The 27,004-nt window shown below is 42.1% G+C and overlaps 1 protein-coding gene across 1 annotated transcript in view; it reads left to right on the top strand.

Annotated features, from left to right (window-relative positions):
• Window positions 1-2,525: 2,525 nt before the first annotated feature.
• The window catches only part of LOC122564660 (uncharacterized), a 44,557-nt gene continuing 20,078 nt past the window's right edge, over window positions 2,526-27,004 (top strand). The window contains exons 1-3 of the mRNA XM_043719743.2: window positions 2,526-2,615; window positions 13,176-13,345; window positions 18,574-18,707. Of these exons, the coding sequence (XP_043575678.1) occupies window positions 2,526-2,615; window positions 13,176-13,345; window positions 18,574-18,707 (394 nt within the window). The remainder of the gene's footprint in view (window positions 2,616-13,175; window positions 13,346-18,573; window positions 18,708-27,004) is intronic.

The following is a 27,004-nucleotide window of genomic DNA, read 5'->3' as shown; positions in this document are numbered from 1 at the left end:
TGACATCCTCAGTGCTTGGGAGCCTCCTGTGAAGCGCTTCTGTGGTGTTTCCTCTGGCATTTATAGTGGCCTGTCCCTGCCGCTTCCGGTTGTCAGTTTCAGCTGTCCGCTGTAGTGGCTGGTATATTGGGTCCAGGTCGATGTGTTTGTTGATGGAGTTTGTGGATGAGTGCCATGCCTCTAGGAATTCCCTGGCTGTTCTTTGTTTGGCTTGCCCTATAATGGTAGTGTTGTCCCAGTCAAATTCATGTTGCTTGTCGTCTGCGTGTGTGGCTACTAAGGATAGCTGGTCGTGTCGTTTTGTGGCTAGTTGATGTTCATGGATGCGGATCATTAGCTGTCTTCCTGTTTGTCCTATATAGTGTTTTGTGCAGTCCTTGCATGGGATTTTGTACACTACATTAGTTTTGCTCATGCTGGGTATCGGGTCCTTCGTTCTGGTGAGTTGTTGTCTGAGGGTGGCTGTTGGTTTGTGTGCTGTTATAAGTCCTAGTGGTCGTAGTAGTCTGGCTGTCAGTTCTGAAATGCTCCTGATGTATGGTAGTGTGGCTAGTCCTTTGGGTTGCGGCATGTCCTCATTCCGTTGTCTTTCTCTGAGGCCTCTGTTGATGAAATTGCGCGGGTATCCGTTTTTGGTGAATACCTTGTACAGGTGTTCCTCTTCCTCTTTTTGCAGTTCTGGTGTGCTGCAGTGTGTTGTGGCCCTTTTGAATAGTGTCTTGATGCAAAGTCTAGTGTCTTTGTGTGTGTTGGGGTGGTTGCTTTCATAGTTCAGGACTTGGTCTCTGTGTGGCTTTCCTGTATACCTTTGTGGTGAATTCTCCGTTCGGTGTTCTCTGTACCATCACGTCTAGGAATGGGAGTTGGTTATCCTTTTCTTCTTCTCTCATGAATCAGATTCTTGTGAGTGTGGTGTTGATGATCCAGTGTGTTTTCTCTATTTCTGTGTTTTTAATGATTACAAAGGTGTCATCAACATATCTGACCCAGAGTTTGGGTTGAATTTGTGGTAAGACTGTTTGTTCTAACCTTTGCATTACTGCTTCTGCTATGAGTCCAGAGATCGGTGAGCCCATGGGTGTTCCGTTGATTTGTTCGTATATCTGGTTGTTGAATGTGAAGTGTGTTGTGAGGCACAAGTCCAGTAGTTTAAGTATGCCGTCTTTGTTGATAGGTTCAACGTCCTGTTGTCTGTTCTGTATGTCCAGCAGGTTGGCTATTGTTTCTCTGGCTAGGGTTTTGTCAATAGAGGTGAACAGGGCTGTTACGTCGAATGAGACCATAGTTTCTTCCTTGTCTATGTGTATATTTCTGATGATGTCCAAGAATTCCTGTGTTGATTGTATAGATTGTCTGGATCCGCTGATCAGGTGTTTCAGTTTTTGCTGTAGTTCTTTAGTTAGTTTGTGTGATGGTGTCCCTGGTAGTGATACTATGGGTCTGATTGGGATGTCTGGTTTGTGCACTTTAGGTAGTCCATAGAATCTGGGGGTATTGTTGCTTTCAGGTTTCATTCTTTGTAGGTCCGACCTGGTTATCTGTCTGTTTTTTTGTAGATCCTTGCATATTTTATACTGCAGAGCTATCCAGAGATGAAGTTTACATGCATGCAACAGAAAGTGCTGGCAGCATTGTTCAGTTTTGAAGAGGCATCACGCTGAACTCAAAAATTTAACTCTGTTTCTCTCTTCATAAATGCTGCCAAGTCTGCTGAATTTCTCCAGCATTATGTTTTATTTCAGATCTCTAGCATCTGCAGTATTTTGTTTCAATTTTAGGAGGTTACTCGAAATGCATTAACAGGATTAAATAATCAAACACAGCATTAATAAATGCACACACATTACCAAATATAGAAGAATTTAATCATTGAACACATACGTTTGCAGTTATTGTGTATGATTCCTCTGTTGTCACTTTACGTCTCCAGCAGCATTTGGTGTAATCGTACTATGCAAATACGACGGTATTTTATTAGCCAAAATTAATAATCGTGTAACCCTGTTTTCTAAGTGCTAATTGGAATTTTTGAGGAAGAGGAAGCACCAAAATAGGTCTACGTACCAAAATATTACACAAGAGTATAATTACAGTTCTACTTTCACATATCCATTTGAAACATGCAATGGTCTTTCGTGATAATATATTTGGTGAGAGAAAGATTTAGCTAACAGAAGCAAAAAGTGGGGAATAGAGAGGGGACTTTTTCTATCATAGCAGCGAAAGCTAGTTCACCAAACATATATTCTACATCAGTTTTAAATTAAAAACTTACATTTTCGATAGACAAATCGACGTGCCAAGAAATACAGCAGTCATTTTGCATATGACAAAGTGGCCGTTTTTTTTTAAATTTAACTTTGAGCGAAGCCGAGAGCCCGTTAATATGCGCGAGCGTGGTTACCATGACGACGGAACAAGCTCGCGCGAATTCTGCCAACGAACGTACAGGTGGGACAAGCCATTCAGGGAGCGAGAGTCAACTTGGATCAATGTAAACAGTTTTGTCTCCAGAGAAAAATGAGATGGAAAAATGCACAGATATTAACCAGAGACGGAGAACGTTACTGAACTACCGAAGAGTTCGGGGGAATCCGGCAGCGCAGCAAAAACAGGTATACTCAAGTTCCAGGGAATAGAACAGGTCGCACGCGGCTCCAATTCTTCATATATAATCCCCATTCTCAATAAAAATTGGCAGTTTATCCACTTGCTAGCAATTTAGTCTTGTATGTTGACATGCATTTGTATAGTGGAGAAAGTGAGGACTGTAGATGCTGCAGGTCAGAGTCGAAGAATGTGGTGCTGGAAAAGCACGGCCGGTCAGGCAACGTCCGAGGAGTAGGAGAATCTATGTTTTGGGCATTCATCAGGAATGAGGCTTGTGGCCTAAGGACTGAGAGATAAATGGGAAAGGGGTGGGGCTCGGGTGAAGGTAGCTGAGAATGGTAGGTAGTTGAAGGTGGGAGAATAATTGTGATAAGGTTGGAGAGAAGGTTGGGCAGATATGTGGAAAGGAAGATGGACAGGTAGGCAGGTCAAGATGGCGGTGCCGAGTTGGAAGGTTGGATCTGGGATAAGGTGGGAGGAGGGAAAATGAGGGAACTGGTGAAATTGTCATTAATCCTGTGTGTTTGGAAGGTCCCAAGGTGGAAAATGAGATGTTCTTCCTCCAAGCATTGGGTGGTTAGGGTTTGGCAGAGGAGAAGGCCCAGGACTTGCATGTCTTTGGCAGAGTGGGAGGGGAGTTAAAATGTTCAGCCACAGGGCAGTGGGGTTGTTTAATGCGTGTCTCCCAGAAATATTCTCTGAAATGTTCCGCAAGTTGGCATCCTGTCTCCCCAATGTAGACATACTATAGATGAAGTGTGTGGAAGTACAGGTAAATCTTTGTCAGATGTGGAAGGATCCTTTGGGCCTTGGACAGAGGTAAAGGAGGAGGTGTGGGCGCAGGTTTTGCACTTCTTGCGGGTGGTAGAGGAAGGTGCTGGAAGTGGAGAGTGGGTTGGTGGGGTACATGAACCTAACAAGGGAGTCACGGAGGAAATGGTCTCTCTGGACCACAGATAGGGGTGGGGAGGGAAATATATCCTTGATGGTGAGGTAACCTTGGGCTGAGCATGGACACATGCCAATTGCAGAGGAACCTCGATTATCCGAAGGACACAGGCGGGGAATATTTTGTTTGGTTAATTGAATGCCAGATAACACAGTTTAGCCAAGCATCAGGACCTTGCGAACTTGTTTGGATAATCCAAAATTCTGATAATCGATTACCAGATAATCAAGGTTCCTCTGTACACTGTAATGAAGTGGAAACTTTTGTAATCTCCCCTGTTTGTATGAGTGATAAATGTGTGGATGGCTGTCCACACCAATGGCAAAGGTGTGCCCATTCCTTCTACTTCTCTATGTTTATAAGGAGAAGGTGTCGTGGTTCAGCCTCACAGAACATCCATCATCTTTTGGCTACAGCGATCAATGACAAAATTGTAAGATGTTGGTGATGTTGCCTGCGCTTGCCGAGAAGATTCTGATCTAAAAATTGAAGACAACTTTGACCCTGTCAACTACTTGTTTCACTGTCGTGCCTGCTGTTAATGCTGCAGGCACATTTTGATGAAATTAGCATATTTCTGTGACCACCTCCACAGTGAATCACAAGTGTTTCACGTGTTGCTCCTGGCTGAGGCAGTGGTATGAGACATGTTACCTGAAGCCCTTTGATGGATAAAGCTTTCAAGAAAAGCCTTAGTCCTCCTCCCTCTCCACGCAGCTCCCATTTCCGTATCCTCGGCTACAGAAATCTTTCTGTGTGGTTTGAAGACGAGGTCCCATACCTATGGCAGCCTCTGTGAGGACAGGTCACAATATTCCTCTGACCTCCTACCAGGATGCAGCAACACAACTGTCTAAAACCAAGAAGGCATCAATACTCCTTCAATTTATAACTTGGTACTTTCCCAAACTTTGTAAGAGCAAAAATGTAAGTCAAAAGCACCTCTACCTATCATTTCAATGGCTGACCCTATAAATATTGAAGGTGTGAGTCCTTCCTGGGAATGAATGTACATTCCACTGTGAGTGATTCCCCGGGAGAGGTTGTTAACTGCATTTGTTTCACTTAGGTTTGCAGAATATGTACCAAATCACCCTGAAAGGCTGTTTGACATCATGAACAACGCACTTGGTGTATTCCCAGTTCATTCATAATATGGCCATGCTAGCATCCTCCCAAACTTTAACAACACAGTGTAGGCCATGAAGTTAATTTCTGATTTTATAATCAAACACCTTCATAACTTTAGGATGCAAGCATCTTTGAGAAGTTTCCAAACAGGTTGAATTAACTTTTACTTTTTAATTTCAAAATGATAGTAAAAAATAATAAATCTTTTTCTGGTACTGAAAGATGGTGATGTTCCATACATCTGCTGCTCAGCCTTCTAGGTGGTAGATGTTGCGAAATTGGTGTCTGCTCTTGAAGAAGGCATGATATATTGTCACAGTATATCTTGTGTTATGATTCCACCTGCGGTAATATTGCACAAGTCATATCTCAGGTTGAAACCTGGCTTGTTCGATCATAAGTTTTATCTTTCCAATTTGGTTACTATGGTTGTCAGTTTTTGAATATATTCACCCGATACTGCCAATGTTCTCTTAGCAAAAGAATGCAAGTTTATTATATAAAAAAAAGAAATAAAACAAAGCTGTATGTGCATGTATATAGAAAAGACAAATTGAAAAGATCTTATTGTAACAGCAAAATAATCTTTTCCTAGTAATATCCTTTATCGCCACTCATTCCTAGAGAAGAAACTTGACAAAGTCCAGGTCATAACAGCCCTCTTACTTGGCACCACATTCACAAGCATTGACTCCCTTCACTACTGGTGCAAAGTGGCAACAGTATGTACAAGATGAACAAGGTGCACTGCAGAAATTCACCAAGCTTTTAGCCCACATCTTTTAACCCTCAAGCACCACCATCAAGAAAGATAAGGCAGATATATGGGAACTCCACTACTTGCAACTTCCTCTCCAAGCACTCATCATCCTGACTTGGAAATAAATTGCCATTCTTTTAGTGTTGCCTAACTGGGTATTGGCAATAAATTCTGGCTGAGCCAGTGCACCCATATATCCTTAGAATAAAGTAAGAACGTATCACTCCTGCCTTAACTCTTTTTAATTTCTTACCTAACTGACAAGTTCGCAAACATTTCCTTTTAAGTGACTTTCTAACATTCATCAAAGGTGATTCTCACCAATACTGTCCATTACTCTCTATTTCTCCATTAAGCTACACAAATAATAGCTACTTCATTGACTTTCACTAACTGAATTTTAAGAAGTCCCATATGTAAGCAGTTTTAAGACTTTGTTTTCGTCTGAAGGCCTGGGCCAGACTGCCAAAAAAGTAAACTACCCTTCTGTTGGTATGAAACTGTTCTACACAACTGAAAACTAATTGCAGCCAGTGGCCTGTCTTTTTGTATGGAATAAAATTTAATCATTTAACTCTCCAGGTAGTTTATCTAATCATTTAGCTTAAGTTACATGCTTTCATGGAAATGAGATTTGAACTTACTGTTCAAAAATAGCCTTCTGTTTTAAAAAGAAGAAATCAGCTTCACAAGGTTAAAACCAAAATTTATTATTACAATTTTTTAATACATTCATCTCCATATAAATATATTTGTTGTTCAGTCGAACGGCTACATGAAGTATCAACAGTTGATTCAATTTCTCCTCAAATACAATAATCTACCGCAATGTTCGAATAATCAGTTGAGGGTCCGAGTGGGCTAAGTTTTATTTAAGTAATTTATGCTATAAATAAAAAGAACAAAAGAGAAGTACAGAATAGGAACAGGCCCTTCAGCCCTCCAACCTTGTGCCAAGCATCATGCCCTAACTAAACTAAAAAAAAATCTTCTGTTCTTATTATGTCTGTTTCCCTCTATTCCCTCCCTATTCATGTGACCATCCAGATAGCTCTTAAATTTCGCCAACGTACCTGGTTCCACCACCTCTTCTAGCAGTGCTTTCCAGGCTCCTACCACTCTCTGCATGAAAATCTTCCCTCACACATTTCCCTTAAAGTTTCCACTTCTCACCTTGAACCTGTGCCCCCTTGTAATTGAAACTTCAACCCTGGGAAAAAATCTCTGACTCTCCACCCAGCTATGCCTCTCATAATTTTGTAGGCATCTATCAGGCCCCCTCTCAGCTGCCATCTTTCCAGTGAAAACAATCCTAGAATTTTTAACCTTTCTTCACGCCTAATGCCTCTGAGACCAGGCAACCTCCTGGTGGACCTTCTCAGCATTCTCTCCAAAGCTTCCACATCCTTCTGTAGTGTGGCGATCACAACTGCACACAATACTCCAAATGTAGCCTAACAAGGGTTTTATATAGCTGCAACATGGTTTGCCAACTCTTGTACTATAAGCATGCCTTCTTAATCACCTTGGCCATTTATGTTACCTCTTTTAGGGAACAGTGGACTTGCACGCCCAGATCTATCTTTATGTTAATGTTCCTAATTGTTCTGCCATTTACAGTATAATTCATACCTAAATTTGATCCTCCAAAATGCATCACCTCGCATTTGTATGGATTAAACTCCATTTGCTATTTCTGTGCCCAAGTCGCCAATCTATCTACATCCTATCGTATCCTTTTACAATCATCACCATCAGCAACTGCAACAATCTTCGTGTCATCTGCAAACTTACTAATCAGACCACACACATTTTCCTCCAGATCATTGACGTATATTATAAACAACAGAGGACCTAAGACTGAGTCCTGTGGAACACCACTAGTTACTGGTCTCCATTATGAAAAACACCCTTCCACTGCTATTCTCTAGGACCAAGCCAGTTTTGTATCCATCTTGCCAGCCCACCCTGAATCCCATATGATTTTAGTTTTTGTACCAATCTGCCATGTGAGACTTTATCAAATGCCTTACTAAAGCCCTTATAAACTACATCCATAGCCCTTCCTTCATCAATTACCTTTCCCATCTCTTCAATCAGGTTGGTGAGATATGACCTTCCCCATACAAAACCATGCTGCCTGTCACTAACTAGGCTATTTTCTTCCATATAGCTTGTCCCTCAGTATCTTCTCCAAGACCTTTCCCACCACAGACGTCAGGCTCACTGGTCTTTAATTTCCTGGATTATCCCTGCTTTTCTTTTCTTAAACAAGGGAACAACATTGGCTAATTTCCAGTTCTCTAGAACCACATCTGTGGTCAAAGAGGATGTGAAAATATCTGCTAATGCCCCAGCTATTTCTTCCTTGCCTCTCACAGTACCTGAGATAGATCCCAACTGGAACTTGTCAACCTTAATGCAATTTAAGATCCCAAAACATCCTCCTTCAATATATTAACATTCTCTAGAGTATTCAGACACTCATCCTTGACCTCAACATCAGTCATGTCCTTTTCCATCGTGATTACCAATACAAAGTACTCATTAAGGATCTCTCCCACTTCCTGTGGTTTCACGCATAACTTCCCTCCTTTGACCTTGAGTGAGCCTACTCTTTCCCTTGGTTACCCTCATTTTTCAAATACTTGTATAAAAAGCCTTGGGATACTTGCTTAAAGATATTTCATGGCTCCTTTTAGCCTTCCTAATTCCACATTTAAGTTCTTAAGGAATTAAAATATAACAGTGATGTATGTATCCCCTGCATTACACTTCCATTACTTAGTGTGTGTGTTTACATTGATTATGTGGACCTCTTGATTATCAGGAATATTTGATCAACCGGCAAACTCCTGGTCCCATAGGTGCTGGTCAATAAAATGTTTGCTGTAATATGTTATAAACCTTTATCGCTCTTATGTTTGATACACACAACTGCCACTGTGTGCTGGCTGTGGAAGGAGTGAATATTTAAGATGGTATGTGGGGTGCTGATCAAGTGAACTACTATGTCTTGTATTATGTTAAGCTTCCCTAGTGTTTTTGGAGCTGCATTCATCCAAGCAAGTGAAGAGCAGTTCTGATGAAGAGTCATCTAGACTCAAAGCATTAGCTTGCTTTCTCTCCATGGATGCTGCCTCACCTGCTGTGATCTCCAGCATTTCTTATTGTCAGTATTTGTCATAATGCTGACTTGTTGCTTATCAATGTTGAATTGGCTTTGAGCGGTCAGAAGCAATGTTCCCTCTAAAGTATGCAGCTGCATGGGTCTGCAAGCACTCCAATGTTCCAAGTATGGTGCTGTCGGCAGGTCAATCACAGCATTGCTTTCCAGAAGTCACAGTGGCAAAGGAGCCTTGGAGGCTTTCACAGCTGATAAGTAAAGGGAATGCTGGTTACAAGGTGAACATAGAACATAGAGAACATAGAACAATACAGCACAGAACAGGCCCTTCGGCCCACGATGTTGTGCCGAACTTCTAACCTAGATTAAGTACCCATCCATGTACCTATCCAAATGCCGCTTAAAGGTCGCCAATGATTCCGACTCTACCACTCCCACGGGCAGTGCATTCCATGCCCCCACCATTCTCTGGGTAAAGAACCCACCCCTGACATCTCCCCTATACCTTCCACCCTTCACCTTAAATTTATGTCCCCTTGTAACACTCTGTTGTACCCGGGGAAAAAGTTTCTGACTGTCTACTCTATCTATTCCTCTGATCATCTTATAAACCTCTATCAAGTCACCCCTCATCCTTCGCCGTTCCAACGAGAAAAGGCCGAGAACTCTCAACCTATCCTCGTACGACTTCCTCTCCATTCCAGGCAACATCCTGGTAAATCTTCTCTGCACCCTCTCCAAAGCTTCCACATCTTTCCTAAAGTGAGGCGACCAGAACTGCACACAGTACTCCAACTGTGGCCTAACCAAAGTCCTGTACAGCTGCAACATCACTTCACGACTCTTGAATTCAATCCCTCTGCTAATGAACGATAATACTCCATAGGCCTTCTTACAAACTCTATCCACCTGAGTGGCAACCTTCAAAGATCTATGTACATAGACCCCAAGATCCCTCTGTTCCTCCACCTGACTAAGAACCCTACCATTAACCCTGTATTCCGCATTCTTATTTGTTCTTCCAAAATGGACAACCTCACACTTGGCAGGGTTGAACTCCATCTGCCACTCCTCAGCGCAGCTCTGCATCATATCCAAGTCCCTCTGCAGCCGACAACAGCCCTCCTCACTGTCCACAACTCCACCTATCTTCGTATCATCTGCAAATTTACTGACCCACCCTTCGACTCCCTCATCTAAGTCATTAATAAAAATTACAAACAGCAGAGGACCCAGAACTGATCCCTGCGGAACTCCACTTGTAACTGGGCTCCAGGCTGAATATTTACCATCTACCACCACTCTCTGCCTTCGACCGGTTAGCCAGTTTTCTATCCAATTGGCCAAATTTCCCTCTATCCCATGCCTCCTGACTTTCCGCATAAGCCTACCATGGGGAACCTTATCAAATGCCTTACTAAAATCCATGTACACTACATCCACTGCTCTACCCTCATCCACATGCTTGGTCAACTCCTCAAAGAATTCAATAAGACTTGTAAGGCAAGACCTATCCTTCACAAATCCGTGCTGGCTGTCCCTAATCAAGCAGTGTCTTTCCAGATACTCATAAATCCTATCCCTCAGTACCCTTTCCATTACTTTGCCTACCACAGAAGTAAGACTAACAGGCCTGTAATTCCCGGGGTTATCCCTATTCCCTTTTTTGAACAGGGGCACAACATTCGCTACTCTCCAGTCCCCTGGTACCACCCCCGTTGCCAGTGAAGACGAGAAGATCATTGCCAACGGTACTGCAATTTCCTCTCTTGCTTCCCACATAATCCTAGGGCCCGTCAGGCCCGGGGGACTTGTCTATCCTCAAGTTGTTCAAAATGTCCAACACATCTTCCTTCCTAACAGGTATCTCTTCTGGCTTACCAGTCCATTTCACACTCTCCTCTTCTACAATACGGTCCCTCTCATTCGTAAATACTGAAGAGAAGTACTTGTTCAAGACCTCTCCTATCTCTTCCGACTCAATACACAGTCTCCCACTACTGTCCTTGATCGGACCTACCCTCGTTCTCGTCATTCTCAGGTTTCTCACATACGCATAAAATGCCTTGGGGTTATCCTTGATCCTATCCGCCAACGATTTTTCATGCCCTCTCTTAGCTCTCCTAATCCCTTTCTTCAGGTCCCTTCTGGCTATCCTGTATCCCTCCACTGCTCTGTCTGAATCCTGTTTCCTCAACCTTATGTAAGCCTCCTTCTTCCTCTTTACCAGACATTCAACCTCTCTCGTCAACCAAGGCTCCCTCACACGACCATTTCTTTCCTGCCTGATAGGTACATACATATCATGGACACGTCGTATCTGCTCTTTGAAAAAGTTCCACATTTCCACCACATCCTTCCCTGACAGCCTATGCTCCCAACGTATGCTCCTCAAATCCTGCCTTACAGCATCGTAATTTCCCTTCCCCCAATTATAAAATCTACCTTGTTGTGCGCACCTATCTCTCTCCATAACCAAGGTGAAAGTCACAGAATTGTGGTCACCATCACCAAAATGTTCACCCACTAACAAGCCCACCACTTGTCCCGGTTCATTACCGAGTACCAAATCCAATATGGCCTCCCCTCTGGTTGGACAATCTACATACTGCGTTAGAAAAGCTTCCTGGACACACTGCACAAACACCGCCCCATCCAGTCTACTTGATCTAAAGAGCTTCCAATCAATATTTGGGAAGTTGAAGTCGCCCATGACTACGACCCTGTGGCTTCTGCACCTTTCCAAAATCTGTTTCCCAATCTGTTTCTCCACATCTCTGCTGCTATTGGGGGGCCTATACTTGTTACTTGTCACACAATTCATTACCCTCGATCTCCTATTGCAACAATAATATTTATGTGAGTAGTCCAGTTCGGTGTCTGGTCAATGAACCCGAGGGTGTTAGTGGTTAGAGTTTCATCAATAGTTATGATGTTAAACGTCAAACAAACAGGAGTTACAAAAGAGACAGAAAACTGTGCGATTATGATTGAATATTTCCACTTCTGATCTTATGGTGGAGAGAACTTAACTGATGAACCAATTGAAGATGGTTGAGTTCAGGACATGACTGGAGGAGATCATCAGGGTAATGTTGTTGGACTTAGGTGATTGTCCTGCCACAACCATAACCATCTCTCTTTATGTTTGGTCTAACTTCAGCCAGTGAAAAGCTTTCTCCCAACTCTCATTGTCATAATTTTGCCTGGCTCCCTTGATTACACAATCAGTGAAATGCTGGTTTGATATCAAGAGCAAACATTTTCACCCACCTGCATAGTTCAGCTCTTCTGTCCATGTGTGGACTCAGGCTGTCACGAGATTTGGAGCTCAGTCACTTTGGTGGAACCCAAACTGAGTATCAGTGAGCTAAGTTGTTCCTGAGTAAATGCAGATAGTACTGTCAATACCACAACTTTTCCTCTGTTGTGATTGGGATTGACTGATGAGGTAATTGACTGCATTAGACTTGCCCTGCTTTTTATGGACAAGACTTACATGCTCAATTTTCCACATTGCTACACAGATGTCAGCTTATAGCTGTGCTGCAACAGTTTGACTAAGGGTGTGGCTGCAGGGTTCTGGAGCACATCTTTAGTTTTACAGCTGGGGATTGTCAGAGCCAAAGACATTGTATCGAGTGCCTTCAACTGTTTCTTAACATCACATTGAGGCAATCAAAGAGTTTGAAGACTGGTATTTGTGGTCCTGGAACCTCAGAGGGGGCCAAAATGAATCATTCATTTGGTACTTTTGGATGAAGACTTTGCAAATATTTCATTCTTTTTTATTGCTGGGCGCTCACATCATGAATGACAGGAATGTTTTTGGGAACTGCGGCCTCTGAAAATTGTCCAACTGTCCATCACCATTTACAACTGGATGTGACAGAAATGCAGAGCTTTGATCTGGTCTCTGGTTATGGGATCACTTAGGGTCTGTCAAAAGCATGCTGCTTCCAATGTTTGTAGTATTATAACTTCACCAAGTAGGCATCTCATTTCAAGTATACCTAGGTACTGCTCCTAGCATGCTATATGCCTCCTTATTTGTTAGTTTGCCTTGAAGTGTCATCTTTAATCTGTAAAATAAAATCAGTAAATTTGGTTTAATTGTCTGTGTTTTTCATTAAAAATGTAATTTACTAAGAATGTTTTCTGAATAAGACTAAATGTTGTTGGTGTTTTGTAATAAAATCAAAAACTTTTAATTAATGACAGAAGAATAAGTTGAGTATCATGAAGAGGGCGTTTTCATATAATAAGATTCTTCCCATCCCACCACATACATATGAAAACAAGCTAAAAATAAACCTTTGTGGTGAAATTATATTTTATTATTCATTGTGCCTATCGTTTTGGTTTGAGTATAGCATTGGATTATAATGGAAAGATGCCAGTTAAATGTTGGTCAGACAGCAGAATTTCAGAATATTCAGGAGGTATAATTTGCATGAATATTTCCATCCACTTTACCTGACGAAGGAGCAGGCTGCAAAAGTTTGTGGTTTCAGATAAACCTGTTGGCCTATAACTTGGTGTTGTGTGACTTCTGACATCAACAGGACTTAGTCAGTATTTTTTTTTTCTTTTTATAGATCCAGTTAGATTCTTCTGTAAACTGTGTACAAGGCTTGGAACCAATCAAGCCAACAGTCTTTAAAGTTGCCATTAAGAACAAGTATGATATTAGAGCAACAGACCAAAGCCCATCTCTTAAACAGCCTCCTGATTCTTCTCAACTAAATTTAGGTAAAGTCACTGCATGGTAAGTGATCAATGCAGTCAACTTATTTTGTGGAGATGAAATATGTGAAACTTTTAAGTGTAATCCACAGTGTAACTATGGGCAGAATTTTTGAATTTTCAGTTAAGATATTTTGTTGACTGAGACTCATGACACTCTGACCTCCATGACTTGGAGAGACTTTTATCATGCAACCTTCTGTTCTTCACTTCATTAATTATGCAGCAGGGCTGTAAGGGGCCTTTTTCATAGAATCTCGAGGTAGGAGAGACAGAAATTCTTATTACTGCCAGGACTTTCCATCATTAATACTTCTGTTGTCATATATAAAGCCGAGCTGCACACTACTAAAGTCACTGCAAGCGAATAGTCGTAGAATCATACTGTACAGAAGAAGCCTTTCAGTTCATTAAGTTGTACTGCCGAAAATATGGTATCATCTACATTCATCCTACTTTCCCACATAGGGCCCGTGGACTTGAGTGTAATGACACTCCAAGTGCTCATCCAAATACTTTTTAAGGATCTTGAGGTTTCCTGCCTCAATTACCCTCCTAAGCAGTTCATTCCAGACCCCCACTACCCTCTGGGCAGTAGAGTTTTTCCTCAAATCCCCTCTAAACCTCCTGATTTTCACTTTAAAGTTATGCGCGCTTGTTATTGACCCTTCCACTAAGGGGAACAGCTGCTTTCTATTCATCGTATCCATGCCCATCATAATCTTATACATATCATTCAGGTCCCCATTCAACCTTTTCTGCTCCAAAGAAAATAACCAAAGCTTACTCAGCCTCCCTTTATAGCTGAAATGCTCCATCCCAGTCAATAACATGGTGATTCTTTTAAGTACAATCACGTTCTTCCCATACTGTGGTGCCCCCCAGAGGAGAGGAAAGCTTGTTCCCTTCTTCACAGACAGGTTGCAAGCAGACAAGTTGGCAGAGTGGAGGGCAATCCTTATTCCTGCAGATTGCCTCAGGAAGCCATGCCACTTGACCAAGCCAATCTGGACCCAAACTGCAATCCAGGCAATGTTGAAGTCAGTGAGTGAGCGCTGTAAAACCAATTTGAAGAATACTGAGGCTGGCAGCCACCAAATAAATGCAAATGAGCATGTGCTCAGAAAGCACGCTAAGAGTCATAAGATTCATCTTGTGTGGTGATGTGTATGTCTCTGCTCACTGAAGTTATCTGGCAGAAGCATGCAAAATGTAGGTGTCTCTGAGCTCAAAAGTTTCTTTTTCATTCGTTCATGGAATGTAGGCCTAGCTAGGCCAGCATATATTGCCCATCCATAATTGCTTAGTGTCAACTCTTCGGGCTATTAAGAGTCAAACTGCATTGCTATAGGTCTTGAGTTGCATGTCGGCCAGACCAGGTGGGGATAGCAGATTTCCTTCCCTAAAGGATATTAGTGATCAAGGTGAATTTTTACACCAATTGATTGTGGTTACATGGTCACCATTAGGTCAGGATCTATTCCATGTTATTTAATTAAATTCAAATTTCACCATTATCATTGTGGGATTTAAAGCTATGTCCCCAGGACAGTAATCTGTGATTCTGGATTACAGTGACATTCACATTTTGTCACTGCTTTATTGCAAAGTAAAGTATTGAAGGGCATGTGACAAGATGGACAAGACACGATGACGCACTGAGGCTGGTGTTTGTCAATCGAGAAGTGTGACACTGGAAAAGCACAGCTGGTCAGGCAGCACCCAAGGAGCAGGAGCATTGATATTTCAGGTGTAAGCATTTCATCAATATTCCCATTCCTGATGAAGGGCTTCTGCCTGAAACATTGACTCTCTTGCTCCTAGGATGCTTCCTGACCTGATGTGCTTTTCCAATGCCACACTTTTCGACTGACACTCCAGCATCTGCAGTCCTTACTTTCTCCTGGTGTTTGTCAATGCCAATTTGCATGGGACAAACAGTCAGTGAGGATGCTGACCATGAAGCATGAGGAGCGTTGTTGTAAAGGAACAGTTTCACTGATGGCCAGGACAGGTATTCAAAGAGCTGCTGCCACTAAGTACCCACTCTAATTTACATTTCAGTATTTGCGTCTTTCTAAGTTCTTGGAAAAGGTGAGGAAAATTGAAAGTGCCACTTTTAAAAAAAAAAGTGTTTAGTGACATGCAAATTAGTGGAAATAAGGTACTTACCACGCAATTTCAAGATTTTGAATTCATCATTTAAGGCTTATAATCATAAAACATTTTCTCATTGCTAAACTTCTGACTTTTCATTCTTCCTATATTTTCCCACTTTTTCGCCATTGCTCACAGCACAACATAGGGAAGCGAATTCCAGTTAATTTTGTGGGGTTAGACTAATCCAGGGTATTGTAAATAATTGCCCTATTTATCTTGTCTATTCCTGAAATCTTCAGGCAATATCCATCACCAATTGATGTGGCTGTTCCCATAGTTCCAGATAACCCTGTAAGTAACATATAGATTTGTAATAACTGGACAAACAGCTCAGACATATTATACAGTGCTAGCTGAGCAAATTACTGCAGAACTGTTTGCGTGCTCTTGAGTTTTGCAAACCTACATTTTTACTGTCTGTTTTTAGGTTAGTAGGAAAGATTCATATGGAGGAAAGTGACAATGACAGCAATCTAGAATATAAACTGATGAATGTAACTCATGATTGTTCCTGAACCAGTGTGTTGACTATGTGAAAAGTGTTACCTCACGTCACCAGGGTAATGGAAAAGGTATAATTCTTTGGTTTAAGCAAATTTGATCACACAGTTAGTGCTATCACCTCAGGTAAACTGATAGTACAACTTTATACTTACAGATACAAAATCAAAAACAAACCATTTCAGGACAATGAGGGAAAAGCTTAAGCAGATTAACAATGAAGAAGATTTCACTTAAGGATATCTTTTAGGAACCAAATACTAAATGCATAAAAAATGTGTCAACAAGTCACGTACACATTAAAGAAATATGATTGTTGTCTGGATTCTACAAAAAGTTCTGTCCATGTAGGGATCAACCTTTGTTGAACTTTGGGGTTAGAAGAGTGGGATGGGAAGGAATGCTACTAGCAACTTGGTTGACCTTTACATCATTAGTCTGCTTTTCTTGGGTGGAAGCCTAACAATTGTTGGGGAAGCCATGCAAGCTTCCCAAAAAAGGACCCATATTGTTTTCTTTTTTCTAATCTCCAATTGGCATTTATTCTCTATGCATTTTACATTTAATTGTGATTTTATCATCTTCAGATGAAGTGTGAGAGCTGGCTTGTTAGATATAAACTAACTTGACATATTCACTGCGAACAAAGCTTGCCAAATCACATGACAATCAGTTTATTAAGTGCTGACCAGCAGGATTCTTGGTGAATTACAGGCCTTGACAGTGGGGTCCCAGCTCACCAGAAGCTGCTGCCAATAAGACACTGGCAGCTTCTGGATCCTAAAAGTGAAGTCTGCATCTCAGAAAACCTAATGTCAGGTAGGTAGGTCTTTTTCTTTTGCTTCTCACAAGATAGGGGTCGTAGAGACAGGGGAAGTCAGGGGAACTGAGGCAAGAGCAGTGCAGTGGCTTTCAGAAGCTACCACATATTCCCTTATCAATTCCTCCAGATTTGAGCAAACTAAGTCCTTCCCCTCCAACCCCCCAGAAGTTTGCCTTGACTACCCAGTTGAGAAACAAGCCACTTTACTTGGCTGTCGGGAAGGCAGATAATCGGGGAATTGAAATCCTTAACGGACCATTAATTGATCACCAACAGCCACAATTGTTGGTGAGTCAAGAAAGTCCTTAATGAACTTTCTCATCCAGTGATTAATTGGTGAGGTGCCAAGAAGGGAACAAGTAATTTCACAGGGCCAACCTGTCCAGCTAGTTCCTTTTTTTCATCACTTCAACCTTATTTTGGGAAAGATTGCTTTACCACAATGGTGGCTGCACCCTCTTGGAAACAATAAAAGAATAGCAATACATTCTATTTTCTATCAAGTACTAATAAGTTGTTGTGGTTCTGTTCGCCACGCTGGGAATTTGTGTTGCAGACGTTTCGTCCCCTGTCTAGGTGACATCCTCAGTGCTTGGGAGCCTCCTGTGAAGCGCTTCTGTGATCTTTCCTCCGCCATTTGTAGTGGTTTGAATCTGCCGCTTCCAGTTGTCAGTTCCAGCTGTCCGCTGCAGTGGTCGGTATATTGGGTCCAGGTCGATGTGCTTATTGATTGAATCTGTGGATGAGTGCCATGCCTCTAGGAATTCCCTGGCTGTTCTCTGTTTGGCTTGTCCTATAATAGTGTTGTCCCAGTCGAATTCATGTTGCTTGTCATCTGCGTGTGTGGCTACTAAGGATAGTGTTCAAATGTAGTGTACAAAATCCCATGCAAGGACTGCACAAAACACTACATAGGACAAACAGGAAGACAGCTAACGATCCGCATCCATGAACACCAACTAGCCACGAAACGACACGACCAGCTATCCTTAGTAGCCACACACGCAGATGACAAGCAACATGAATTTGACTGGACAACACTACTATTATAGGACAAGCCAAACAGAGAACAGCCAGGAATTCCTAGAGGCATGGCACTCATCCACAGATTCAATCAATAAGCACATCGACCTGGACCCAATATACCGACCACTGCAGTGGACAGCTGGAACTGACAACCGGAAGCGGCAGATTCAAACCACTACAAATGGCGGAGGAAAGATCACAGAAGCGCTTCACAGGAGGCTCCCAAGCACTGAGGATGTCACCTAGACAGGGGATGAAACGTCTGCAACACAATTCCCTGCGCGGCGAACAGAACCACAACAACGAGCACCCGAGCTACAAATCTTCTCACAAACTTTGAAGTACTAATAAGTATTCATAACTTACTTGTCAACTTCCTCCTGCTTAAAAGTAAGTGAATAACACATGGAAATATGTACAGTCAAATCAAAATCAAGAAATATATAAACAAAATTAATCTGATACTCTCCAAATATTGATACCTCTTGCCTTTGTGCATGAAATTAAGAATAGGGTAGAGATTATAATTATTTTTCACAGGAAAGAATAAAACACCGAATAAAATTTTTGGGTTACTGTAAAGTCGTTTTGTAACTAATTTTTGGCATTGGTGACAGCATAGAAGCAAGTTATCCTTGGACTGTTGACTCCAGAGATGAATATAATGAACATCTGTTGGATGGCAACATATAATTTTAAAACCTGATAAATAATTCCTATCCATTTGTTTTAATTATAAGGGGTAATGCAAGTTCCATGTCAGCATCATTAAAGAGGCAATGTACACTAACAACAGAACCTCAAAGATACCCTTCCAGATCAACAAATCCAAAAGGCAAAACACCAGTTCAGAACAAAATGTTCTATATTACAGGTAATACGACTAATGTGACATTAATTTAAGATAAATTTTGCCAAAATGTGGTCTGTTACCAAGTGGTAAGGGAATCATGCTTGAATTGGTTTTATTAAATTATACATTAGACAAAATGTTGAATTTTCTACACTGGTTCTAATGACAAAGTTTCTTTTCATAAAGATACAAGCCCTTTTCAGGCTTAAATCCCTTGAATGATTTTGATAGGTCAGTAAAGTTGCCTGCGACAAATTATTTCCAGAATTCAGTGTACAAATATCCATGTTCTGAATGTCTCACATACAATTATATTGGAATATAATTGTTTTTCTCATAATGCCCATGAGCTGCAAGGATGAACAGTAAGTATTTGCTATCCTAATGGTCACCAATTGATTAGATTAGATTAGATTTCCTATAGTGTGGAAACAGACCCTTTGGCCCAACAAGTCCACACTGACCCTCTGAAGAGTAATCCACCCAGACCCATTTCCTTCTGACTAACGCACCTAACCTATGGGCAATTTAGCATGGCCAATTCACCTTTTTTGCACATTTTGGACTGTGGGAGGAATCCGGGTGCTGCATTTTGGACTGTGGGAGGAAACCGGAGCACCCAGAGGAAACCCACGCAAACACAGGGAGAATGTGCAAACTCCGCACAGACAGTCGCCCAAGACTGGAATCGAACCTGGGACCCTGGTGCGATGAGGCAGCAGTGCTAACCACTAAGCCACCATACCGCCCCCCAAGGAATTGGATTCCTTCAAACAGAATAGGACAGTCTATATGCTTCACCCTGAAAATAAACATTTAATTTCTTGCTCTTGTTCTGCTTGGCCCCCACTCACAAACCCCTAACGTCCAAATGCAGCATATGCAACGAAGTGTGGCTTCTGGATTGAACAAGTAGCAGAACTTTTTCGTGCTATAGCCTATATTCACCAAAGAATGAATCAGAAATCAATATTTAAAGTTAAGATGATGAACTAGAAAAACTTATTCAGCAGATTATTGATGAACAACATATTATGTGTCTGTATAATCATTCAAATATGTGTTGAAGTGAATTAATATGTATTTAAATAAAGAAAGCGAGTAAAAGGTGGCCCTCCACATGTACTGAGCACAAGATTTCCTAGTAATATATTCAACTGATATTTATTTCACAGTTACATTTACTATATTATAACACAGGAAGAGCCATTAGTGATTGATTTTGTGTTGAGTGGACTGAGATCCTTGTTGCAAGATTCAGTCAGATCATTATTATCCAGCCTGGAGATCAGAGAGAAAAAAAGAGCAAAAGCTAGGATAAATCGCCAATCTTTTTAAATAAATGATGCCTTAGTGCAAATATCAAAAAACTTCTTAGCTTTTGGCATGTGTTACTAATAAAGAACAATGAACAAAGAACAGTTACAGCTCAGGAACAGGCCCTTCGGATCTCCAAGCCTGTGCTGATCCAAATCTTCTGTCTAAACTTATCACCCAATTCCTAAGATTCTGTATCCCTCTGCTCCTCACCTACTCATGCATTTGTCCAGACACACCTTCAGTGAATCTACCATGCCTGCCTCTACTACCACTGCTGGCAACGCGTTCCAGGCACCTACCATCCTCTGTGTAAAGTACTTTCCGTACGTATCCCCCTTAAACTTTTCTCCTCTAACCTTGAACGCGTGACCTCTCGTTATTGAATCCCTCACCCTGGAAAAAGGCTTATCTCTGTCTACCCTGTCTTCACCCTTCATGATTTTGAAGGCCTCAATCAGGTGTGCCCCCCCATCTCTTATTTCTAATGAAAACAGTCCTAACCTACTCAACCTCTCTTCATAGCTAACACCTTCCATACCAGGCAGCATCTCCTCGAAAACCTTCTCTGCACCCTCTCCAAAGTCTCCACATCCTTTTGGTAATGTGGTGACCAGAACTGTTACACAGTATTCTAAATGTAGCTGAACCAAAGTCTTGTGCAGTTTTAACATGACCTGCCAGCTCTTATACTCAATACCCTGTCTGATGAAGGCAAGCATACCATGTGCCTTTTGACCACTCTATCCACCTATGCAGCCACTTTCAGGGTACAATGGACCCAAACTCCCAGATCTCTCTGCTCATCAACTTTTCCCAAGGCTCTTCCGTTTACAGTATAGTTCGCTCTAGAATTAGACCTTCCAAAATGCACCTCACATTTGAACGGATTGAAGCCCATCTGCCACTTCTCCGCCCAACTCTCCAGTCTATCTATATTCTGCTATATTCTTTGACAGTCCTCTATGCTTTCTGCTACTCCACCAATCTTTGTGTCATCTGCAAACTTTCTGATCAGACCACTAATGCTCTCTTTCAGACCATTTATGTATATCGCAAACAACAATGGTCCCGGCACTGAACCCTGTGGAACACCACTGGTCACCTTTCTCCATTTTGAGAAACTCCCTTCAACTACTACTCTCTGTCTCCTGTGGCTCAACCCAGTTCTTTATCCATCTAGCTAGAATACCCTGCACACCATGTGACTTCACTTTCTCCATTAGTTTACCATGGGGAACCTTATCAAATGCCTTACTAAAGTTAATGTATATGACATACACAGCCCTTCCTTCAAAGAACTCTATTAAGTTAGTAAGGCACGATCTGCCCCCACACAAAACCATGTTGCCTATCATTGATATGCCTATTCTCTTCCAAATATGAATAGATCCTATCCCTCAGTACCTTCTCCAGCAACTTTCCCACCACTGACGTCAGGCTCACTGGTGCAAATTAGTCATTGAGAATTTCACCCATTTTCTCAGGTTCGACACACAACCTTCCTTCCTTATCCTTGAGTGGACCAACTCTTCCAGTTACCTCTTGCCTCTTATATATGAATGAAAGGCCTTGGGATTCTCCTTAATTCTGCTCACTAAAGTTATTTCAAGACTCTTTTTAGCCCGCTTAATTCCTCACTTAAGATTGGTTCTACTCTCCCAATGTTCCTCCAAAGCCTGTTCTGTTCTTAGCTTATGTATGCTTCCCTTTTCCTCCTGTCATTCACGGTTCACGAAGCTTGCCTTTCCTATCCCTTGTTTTCAAAGGGACATGCCTATCCTGCATTATCTTCAACCTATCTTTGAAAGCCTCCCACATATCAAATGTGGACTTCCCTTCAAATAGCTGCCCCCAATCCACATTTCCCAGCTCCTGCTAAATTTTGATATAATTTGCCTTGGCCCAGTTTAGTACTCTTCCCTTAGGACCACTCTCATCTTTGTCTGCGAGTATTCTAAAACTTACAGAATTGTGGTCACTATTCCCAAAGAAATCCCCCACTGTAACTTCCCCCACCTGGCCTGGCTCATTCCCCAACACCAGGTCCAATATGACCCTCCCTAGTTGGACTATTGACCTACTGCTCTCGAAAACTTTCCTGGATGCCCCATACAATTCTGCCCCATCCAGACCTCTGACACTAAGTGTATCCTAGTCAATGTTGGGAAAATTGAAATCTTCCATCACCACCACCCTGTTGCCTCTACATCTTTCCATAATGTGTTTTCCTATTTGCTTGTCTACCTCACGCTCACTGTTGGGAGGCTGTAGTACAGCCCCAACAATATAACTGCACCCTTCTTATTTCTGAGCTCTACCCATAATGCCTCACTGCTCAAGCCCTCCATAGTGTCCTCCTTTAGCACAACCGTGATATCATCCCTGACCAGCAATGCAACTCCTCCCCCACTTTAACTTCCCTCCCTGTCCTGTCTGAAACATCTATATCCTGGAACATTTAGTTGCCAATCATGCCCTTCCTTCAACCAAGTCTCTGTGATCACAATAACATCATACTCCCAAACACCAATCTAAGCCCAAAGTTCATCTGCCTTACCCACTATACCTCTTGCATAAAAGCATATGCACTTCAGACCACCAGTTCCTTTGCGTTCTGCCTACTTCCCTTTGGTAATGCTAACTTCATGATCCTGTTCCTTACAGTCTTTAGTTTCCACCTCACTGTCTACTGATCTTCTCTTCTAGTTCCCAGCCCCCGCCACATTAGTTTAAACCCTCCCTAACAGCAGTAGCAAAACCTCCCCCAAGGACATTAGTTCTAGTGTAGTTCAGGTGTCGTTCATCCAATTTGTAATAGTCCCACCTTCCCCAGAACCAGTCCTGATGTCCCACAGATCTGAACCACCCCCCCCCCCCCCCCCCCCAAACCATCCCTCAAGTCACGTGTTCATCCTGCCTATTATTTCATTTCTACCCTGGCTAGCACGTGGTATTGGTAGCAATCCTGAGATCACTATCTTTGAGGTCCTCCTCTTTAACTCCTCTCCTAGCGCCCTGCATTCTGCTTTCAGGACCTCATCTCATTTTTAAATTATATCATTGGTGCCTATATGCACCACAACAACTGACTACACCCCACCCCCACCACTTTCAGAATGCTCTCCAGCTTATCGGTGACATCCCTAACCCGAGCACCTGGGAGAGGCAACATACCATCTGGGAGTCTCATTTTCAGTCACAGAACCACCTTTCTGCTTCCCTAGCAATAGAGTCGCCTATGATTATGGCCCTACAAGTCTTTTTCCTGCCTTTCTGAACAGTAGAGCCCTTGATCCTGGCAACTGAGCCATCTCCCCCAACAGTATCCAAAACGGTATACCTGTTTTGGAGGGAGATGACAGCAGGGGATACCTGCACTGCCTTCCTATTCTTTCTCTGCCCTTTGGTCATCCAGTTACTGTTTCCCTCAGCAATTCTAATCTGAGGTGTGACCAATTCATTAAACGTGCTATCCAGGACCTCCTCAGCAACGCAGATGTTCCACAGTGAGTCCATCCGCAGCTCCAGAGCCATCATGCGGTCAAACAAGAGCTGCAGCTGAACAAGCTTCTTGCAAGTGTAAGAGTCAGAGACATTAGACACGTCCCTGAGCTCCCACATCAAACAAGAGGCACATACCACGGGTCTAAGGTCCCCCGCCATTCGAAGCCTTAGCTTTAGCTTTAACTCAACTAACTAATACCAAACAATGCACTTAAACATATAAAAGAAAAAAAAACTTACCTTACGGGGTCCTTTTCATTTGGAGGTGGGGGGGTGTGTGTGTGTGGGAGGGAGATACTACATGTGTAGAATCTCGAGTTTAGCCGCTGCCCAAATATCTACTGTTCACTTACCTTCCCGGCAACCTCCTGGTCCCAAATGTCATCTCCACTCTGTCTCCCGCTGCTCCCAGACAGGAAAAAGGCCACGGTCTTCGAAGCTAAGTATTTATACTAAGTCCTTACCTTCTCAGCAACCTCCTGGTTCCAAACATCACCTCTGCTCTCTCTCCCGCTGCTCCCGGACAGGATAAAAACAGGAAAAATATTGGGTGAAATACAAATTGGAAGTTTGCCTTTAACAAACTTGTACTCTATATTCTACTTCAGAACATTTGATTTTTTATTTGAAAGCTTCCACCATGATTTTACAGGCACCAGCCATGGGTCTTTTGTTTGAACCTAGCAAATCACCAGACTTTGCACAACTGACAACAAAATTACCACTGTGGCCATATCAGAAGGACAGATATCTGATTGAACATGATGGCCTGCCCATATGAATTATTGGCGAATGTTGAACTGCTGTCACACAGACACTATAAGAATTGGAGATGTGCTATAGCCAAACCATGAGGTCTCAGAGATCAGAGGGTGATCTTTGCAACAGCAAAACATGAGGATGACTATTACGGCCGGAATCCCATTTATTTCAGCCTCAGAAATGAAGGGCCTGTCAGTGACAAGACTTTGGGCTTCACTTTCACTGCCATTTTCCCAACCCTCTCGTGTCCCTGATCATTTGCAATGAGCTGGTAAATTCCCATCCATTTTGATTAAAAGATTGGATTCTTGGTATTCTTTTCTATGAAGTCAACACCAAACATAAACTATCCTGATGACAATATTCATACTATCTCTTGATGAAGATCTTGCAATCACATCACAATTGTTTACCCTATTGCATGAATGCCAAAATGTAGCAAAGACACAGTGTTTGCTGGCAGCCAAGTCTCTTGGATATTTATTGGCCAGAGAGGAAGCAAATCAAGATGTAAAACTGTAATGTGTATAATAGGATATTTGAAGGTTTTAGTACATTATTAATTGATTTGTACACCCCAGTCCAACACCGGCATCTCAAAATCATAAAATATTTTTGTTGCTCTAACATTCTAAATCTGCCCACAAATAAAGCCAATACCAAAAAGCTACCTAGACAATTTTAATGATTTTTTAAAAAATCAAATTACAGAAAACCTGCGCATCAGTCTTATCCATTTCCTTTAACTTAATCATATTTAAAAATTGTTTTGATTACATAAAGCTAAACAATACATTCCTCAACTTCAGGACATAGATTACATTTTATTCAAGATGTATTGTCAAAATAGCATGAGATGCAGATGTTTCCATGCATGTGAAATAATAACCCAATTTGAAGTTCTTTTCTATGATGTTGTTTAAGGAGCTTGCTGTAGATGCTGGAGGGCACCTAATACATTCCAGCCACACTGTGCCGGCAGTAGGGAGAGTAAATATTTAAGGTGATGGATAGGGTGCTAATCAAATGGGCTGGATGATGTGGAGTTTCTTGAATGTTGTTGGAGATGCACTCATCCAAGAAAGTGAAGAGTGTTCTAACATACTCTCAACAGGTGGAAAGCTCCCAGGGAGTTAGGAAATGAGCCGTTCATTACAGAATACCCAGCCTCTAAATGTGAAGGGGTGATTATTAGTCTATTCTGTTAGATAGACATTGCCTGGTAGTTTTGTAGTTTGAATGTTATGTGTTACTTATGGGTCTAAACCTCAGTGTTGTTCAGGTCTTGCTGCATTTAGACATGGATGGCTTCATTATCTGAGATGATGGGCAAAATATTATTGGGGTCTGAGCAATGTGATCTATAATGAAATTTGTGGCAGAATCTGATGAGAAATCTGGCAATTCTTATCTCAATATCAGGATCATCTCACTACTTCTTTTATTCTTTTCCAGGCAGGTAAAGCAAGTTTCTCACTAGGCAGCAGCAAGCTGCCAATAATGGAGGAGCATAGCTTGTTAGACATATTATTGCTACAATTTGCTTCACTAACCTTCATTTTCCTGCAGCACTGTTATTTTGGCGAAGATGTGGGAGTGGAAGAGGCAATTTATCGATGGGACTTATTCTTTGCTCCATGGTCAGCTGTTTGGACTGAATTTCTTACCTGTCCTGCCTCGATTCCTGTGCGTGGACTGAACCTCTGTGGTGGGCCAGATCTCACTGAATAGGCCGATTCGTTGTATGGGGCTAGGCCTCCAGGAATGATTGTGGTGGTGTGAGTGGACCGGACCTCATGGAGGAGCCTTCTTGTGCAGTGTGTGCACCCTTCTGACAGGAGGAGGACCTGCCATTAGGAGTAAAGCCTGCTCTTGGATGAGATTCCAGTTTGGGGAAGTGGATTCTAGATCAGATGGCGATCTCCAGGAGTAGCTCCTGTATTGGGCACAGCCCCCAGTTTGTGAGTGAACTCTGTCTTGTGAGTGGACCCTGTCCCCTTTCGGTTTGCATTTACCCTTATGTATATATCGTGTTTGCATTGTACCTTATCATGTAGGTTGTGATTGAATCGTGTTTCCATTTGTGTATTGCATTTTGTCTATTCCTGAAGAAGGGCTTATGCCCGAAACGTCGATTCTCCTTCTCCTTTGATGCTGCCTGACCTGCTGTGCTTTTCCAGCAACACATTTTTAAGCTCTGATCCCCAGCATCTGCAGTCCTCACTTTCTCCTATTTCTGGGGAGAGTTAATTTCACTGGGGATGCTGGCGTGTGGGTTTCCTTTTATGCACTGTTTTCCAGCTGTTCGCTTTGTGTTTTCATTTGGAGGATTGTGATGTGGTTTATTTTGTTGGTTCTGTGTACTGCTTTTCCTGTTGGTTATATGGGGATTTAAAGCATTTGTCTTTGAGGCCTTTTTTTTGTAGATTTGTTTGACTGTTAGCTGTTAGTGTCATGTGTATTATCAATTTGTATAATGTTGAATTAAAAAAAATTCAGCTTCCTACTTTACCAAATGCACCAAACTAAGATAGATGTTGAGAAGTCTTGTTATAGATGTCAGAGTAGGTACTTGGCAACTTCAGCTCACTGGTTGGTCCAAATGACCTGTTGGACTCTGTGCTCCAAAGCATTGATTCCCATTCCATAGGTATTGACCATATGTACCGCACTTCCATGGACATTGGCATTCCACTTTTGCCAGCTAAATACCTTCATGATACATCTCCAAT

Source organism: Chiloscyllium plagiosum, unplaced genomic scaffold, assembly GCF_037043375.1.
Source record: "Chiloscyllium plagiosum isolate Xiang-an unplaced genomic scaffold, Cpla_swu_hap1 HiC_scaffold_21, whole genome shotgun sequence".
Lineage (NCBI taxonomy): Eukaryota > Metazoa > Chordata > Chondrichthyes > Orectolobiformes > Hemiscylliidae > Chiloscyllium > Chiloscyllium plagiosum.
The sequence above is the reverse complement of the archived record's forward strand: the minus strand, read 5'-3'. Positions and strand labels throughout refer to the sequence as shown.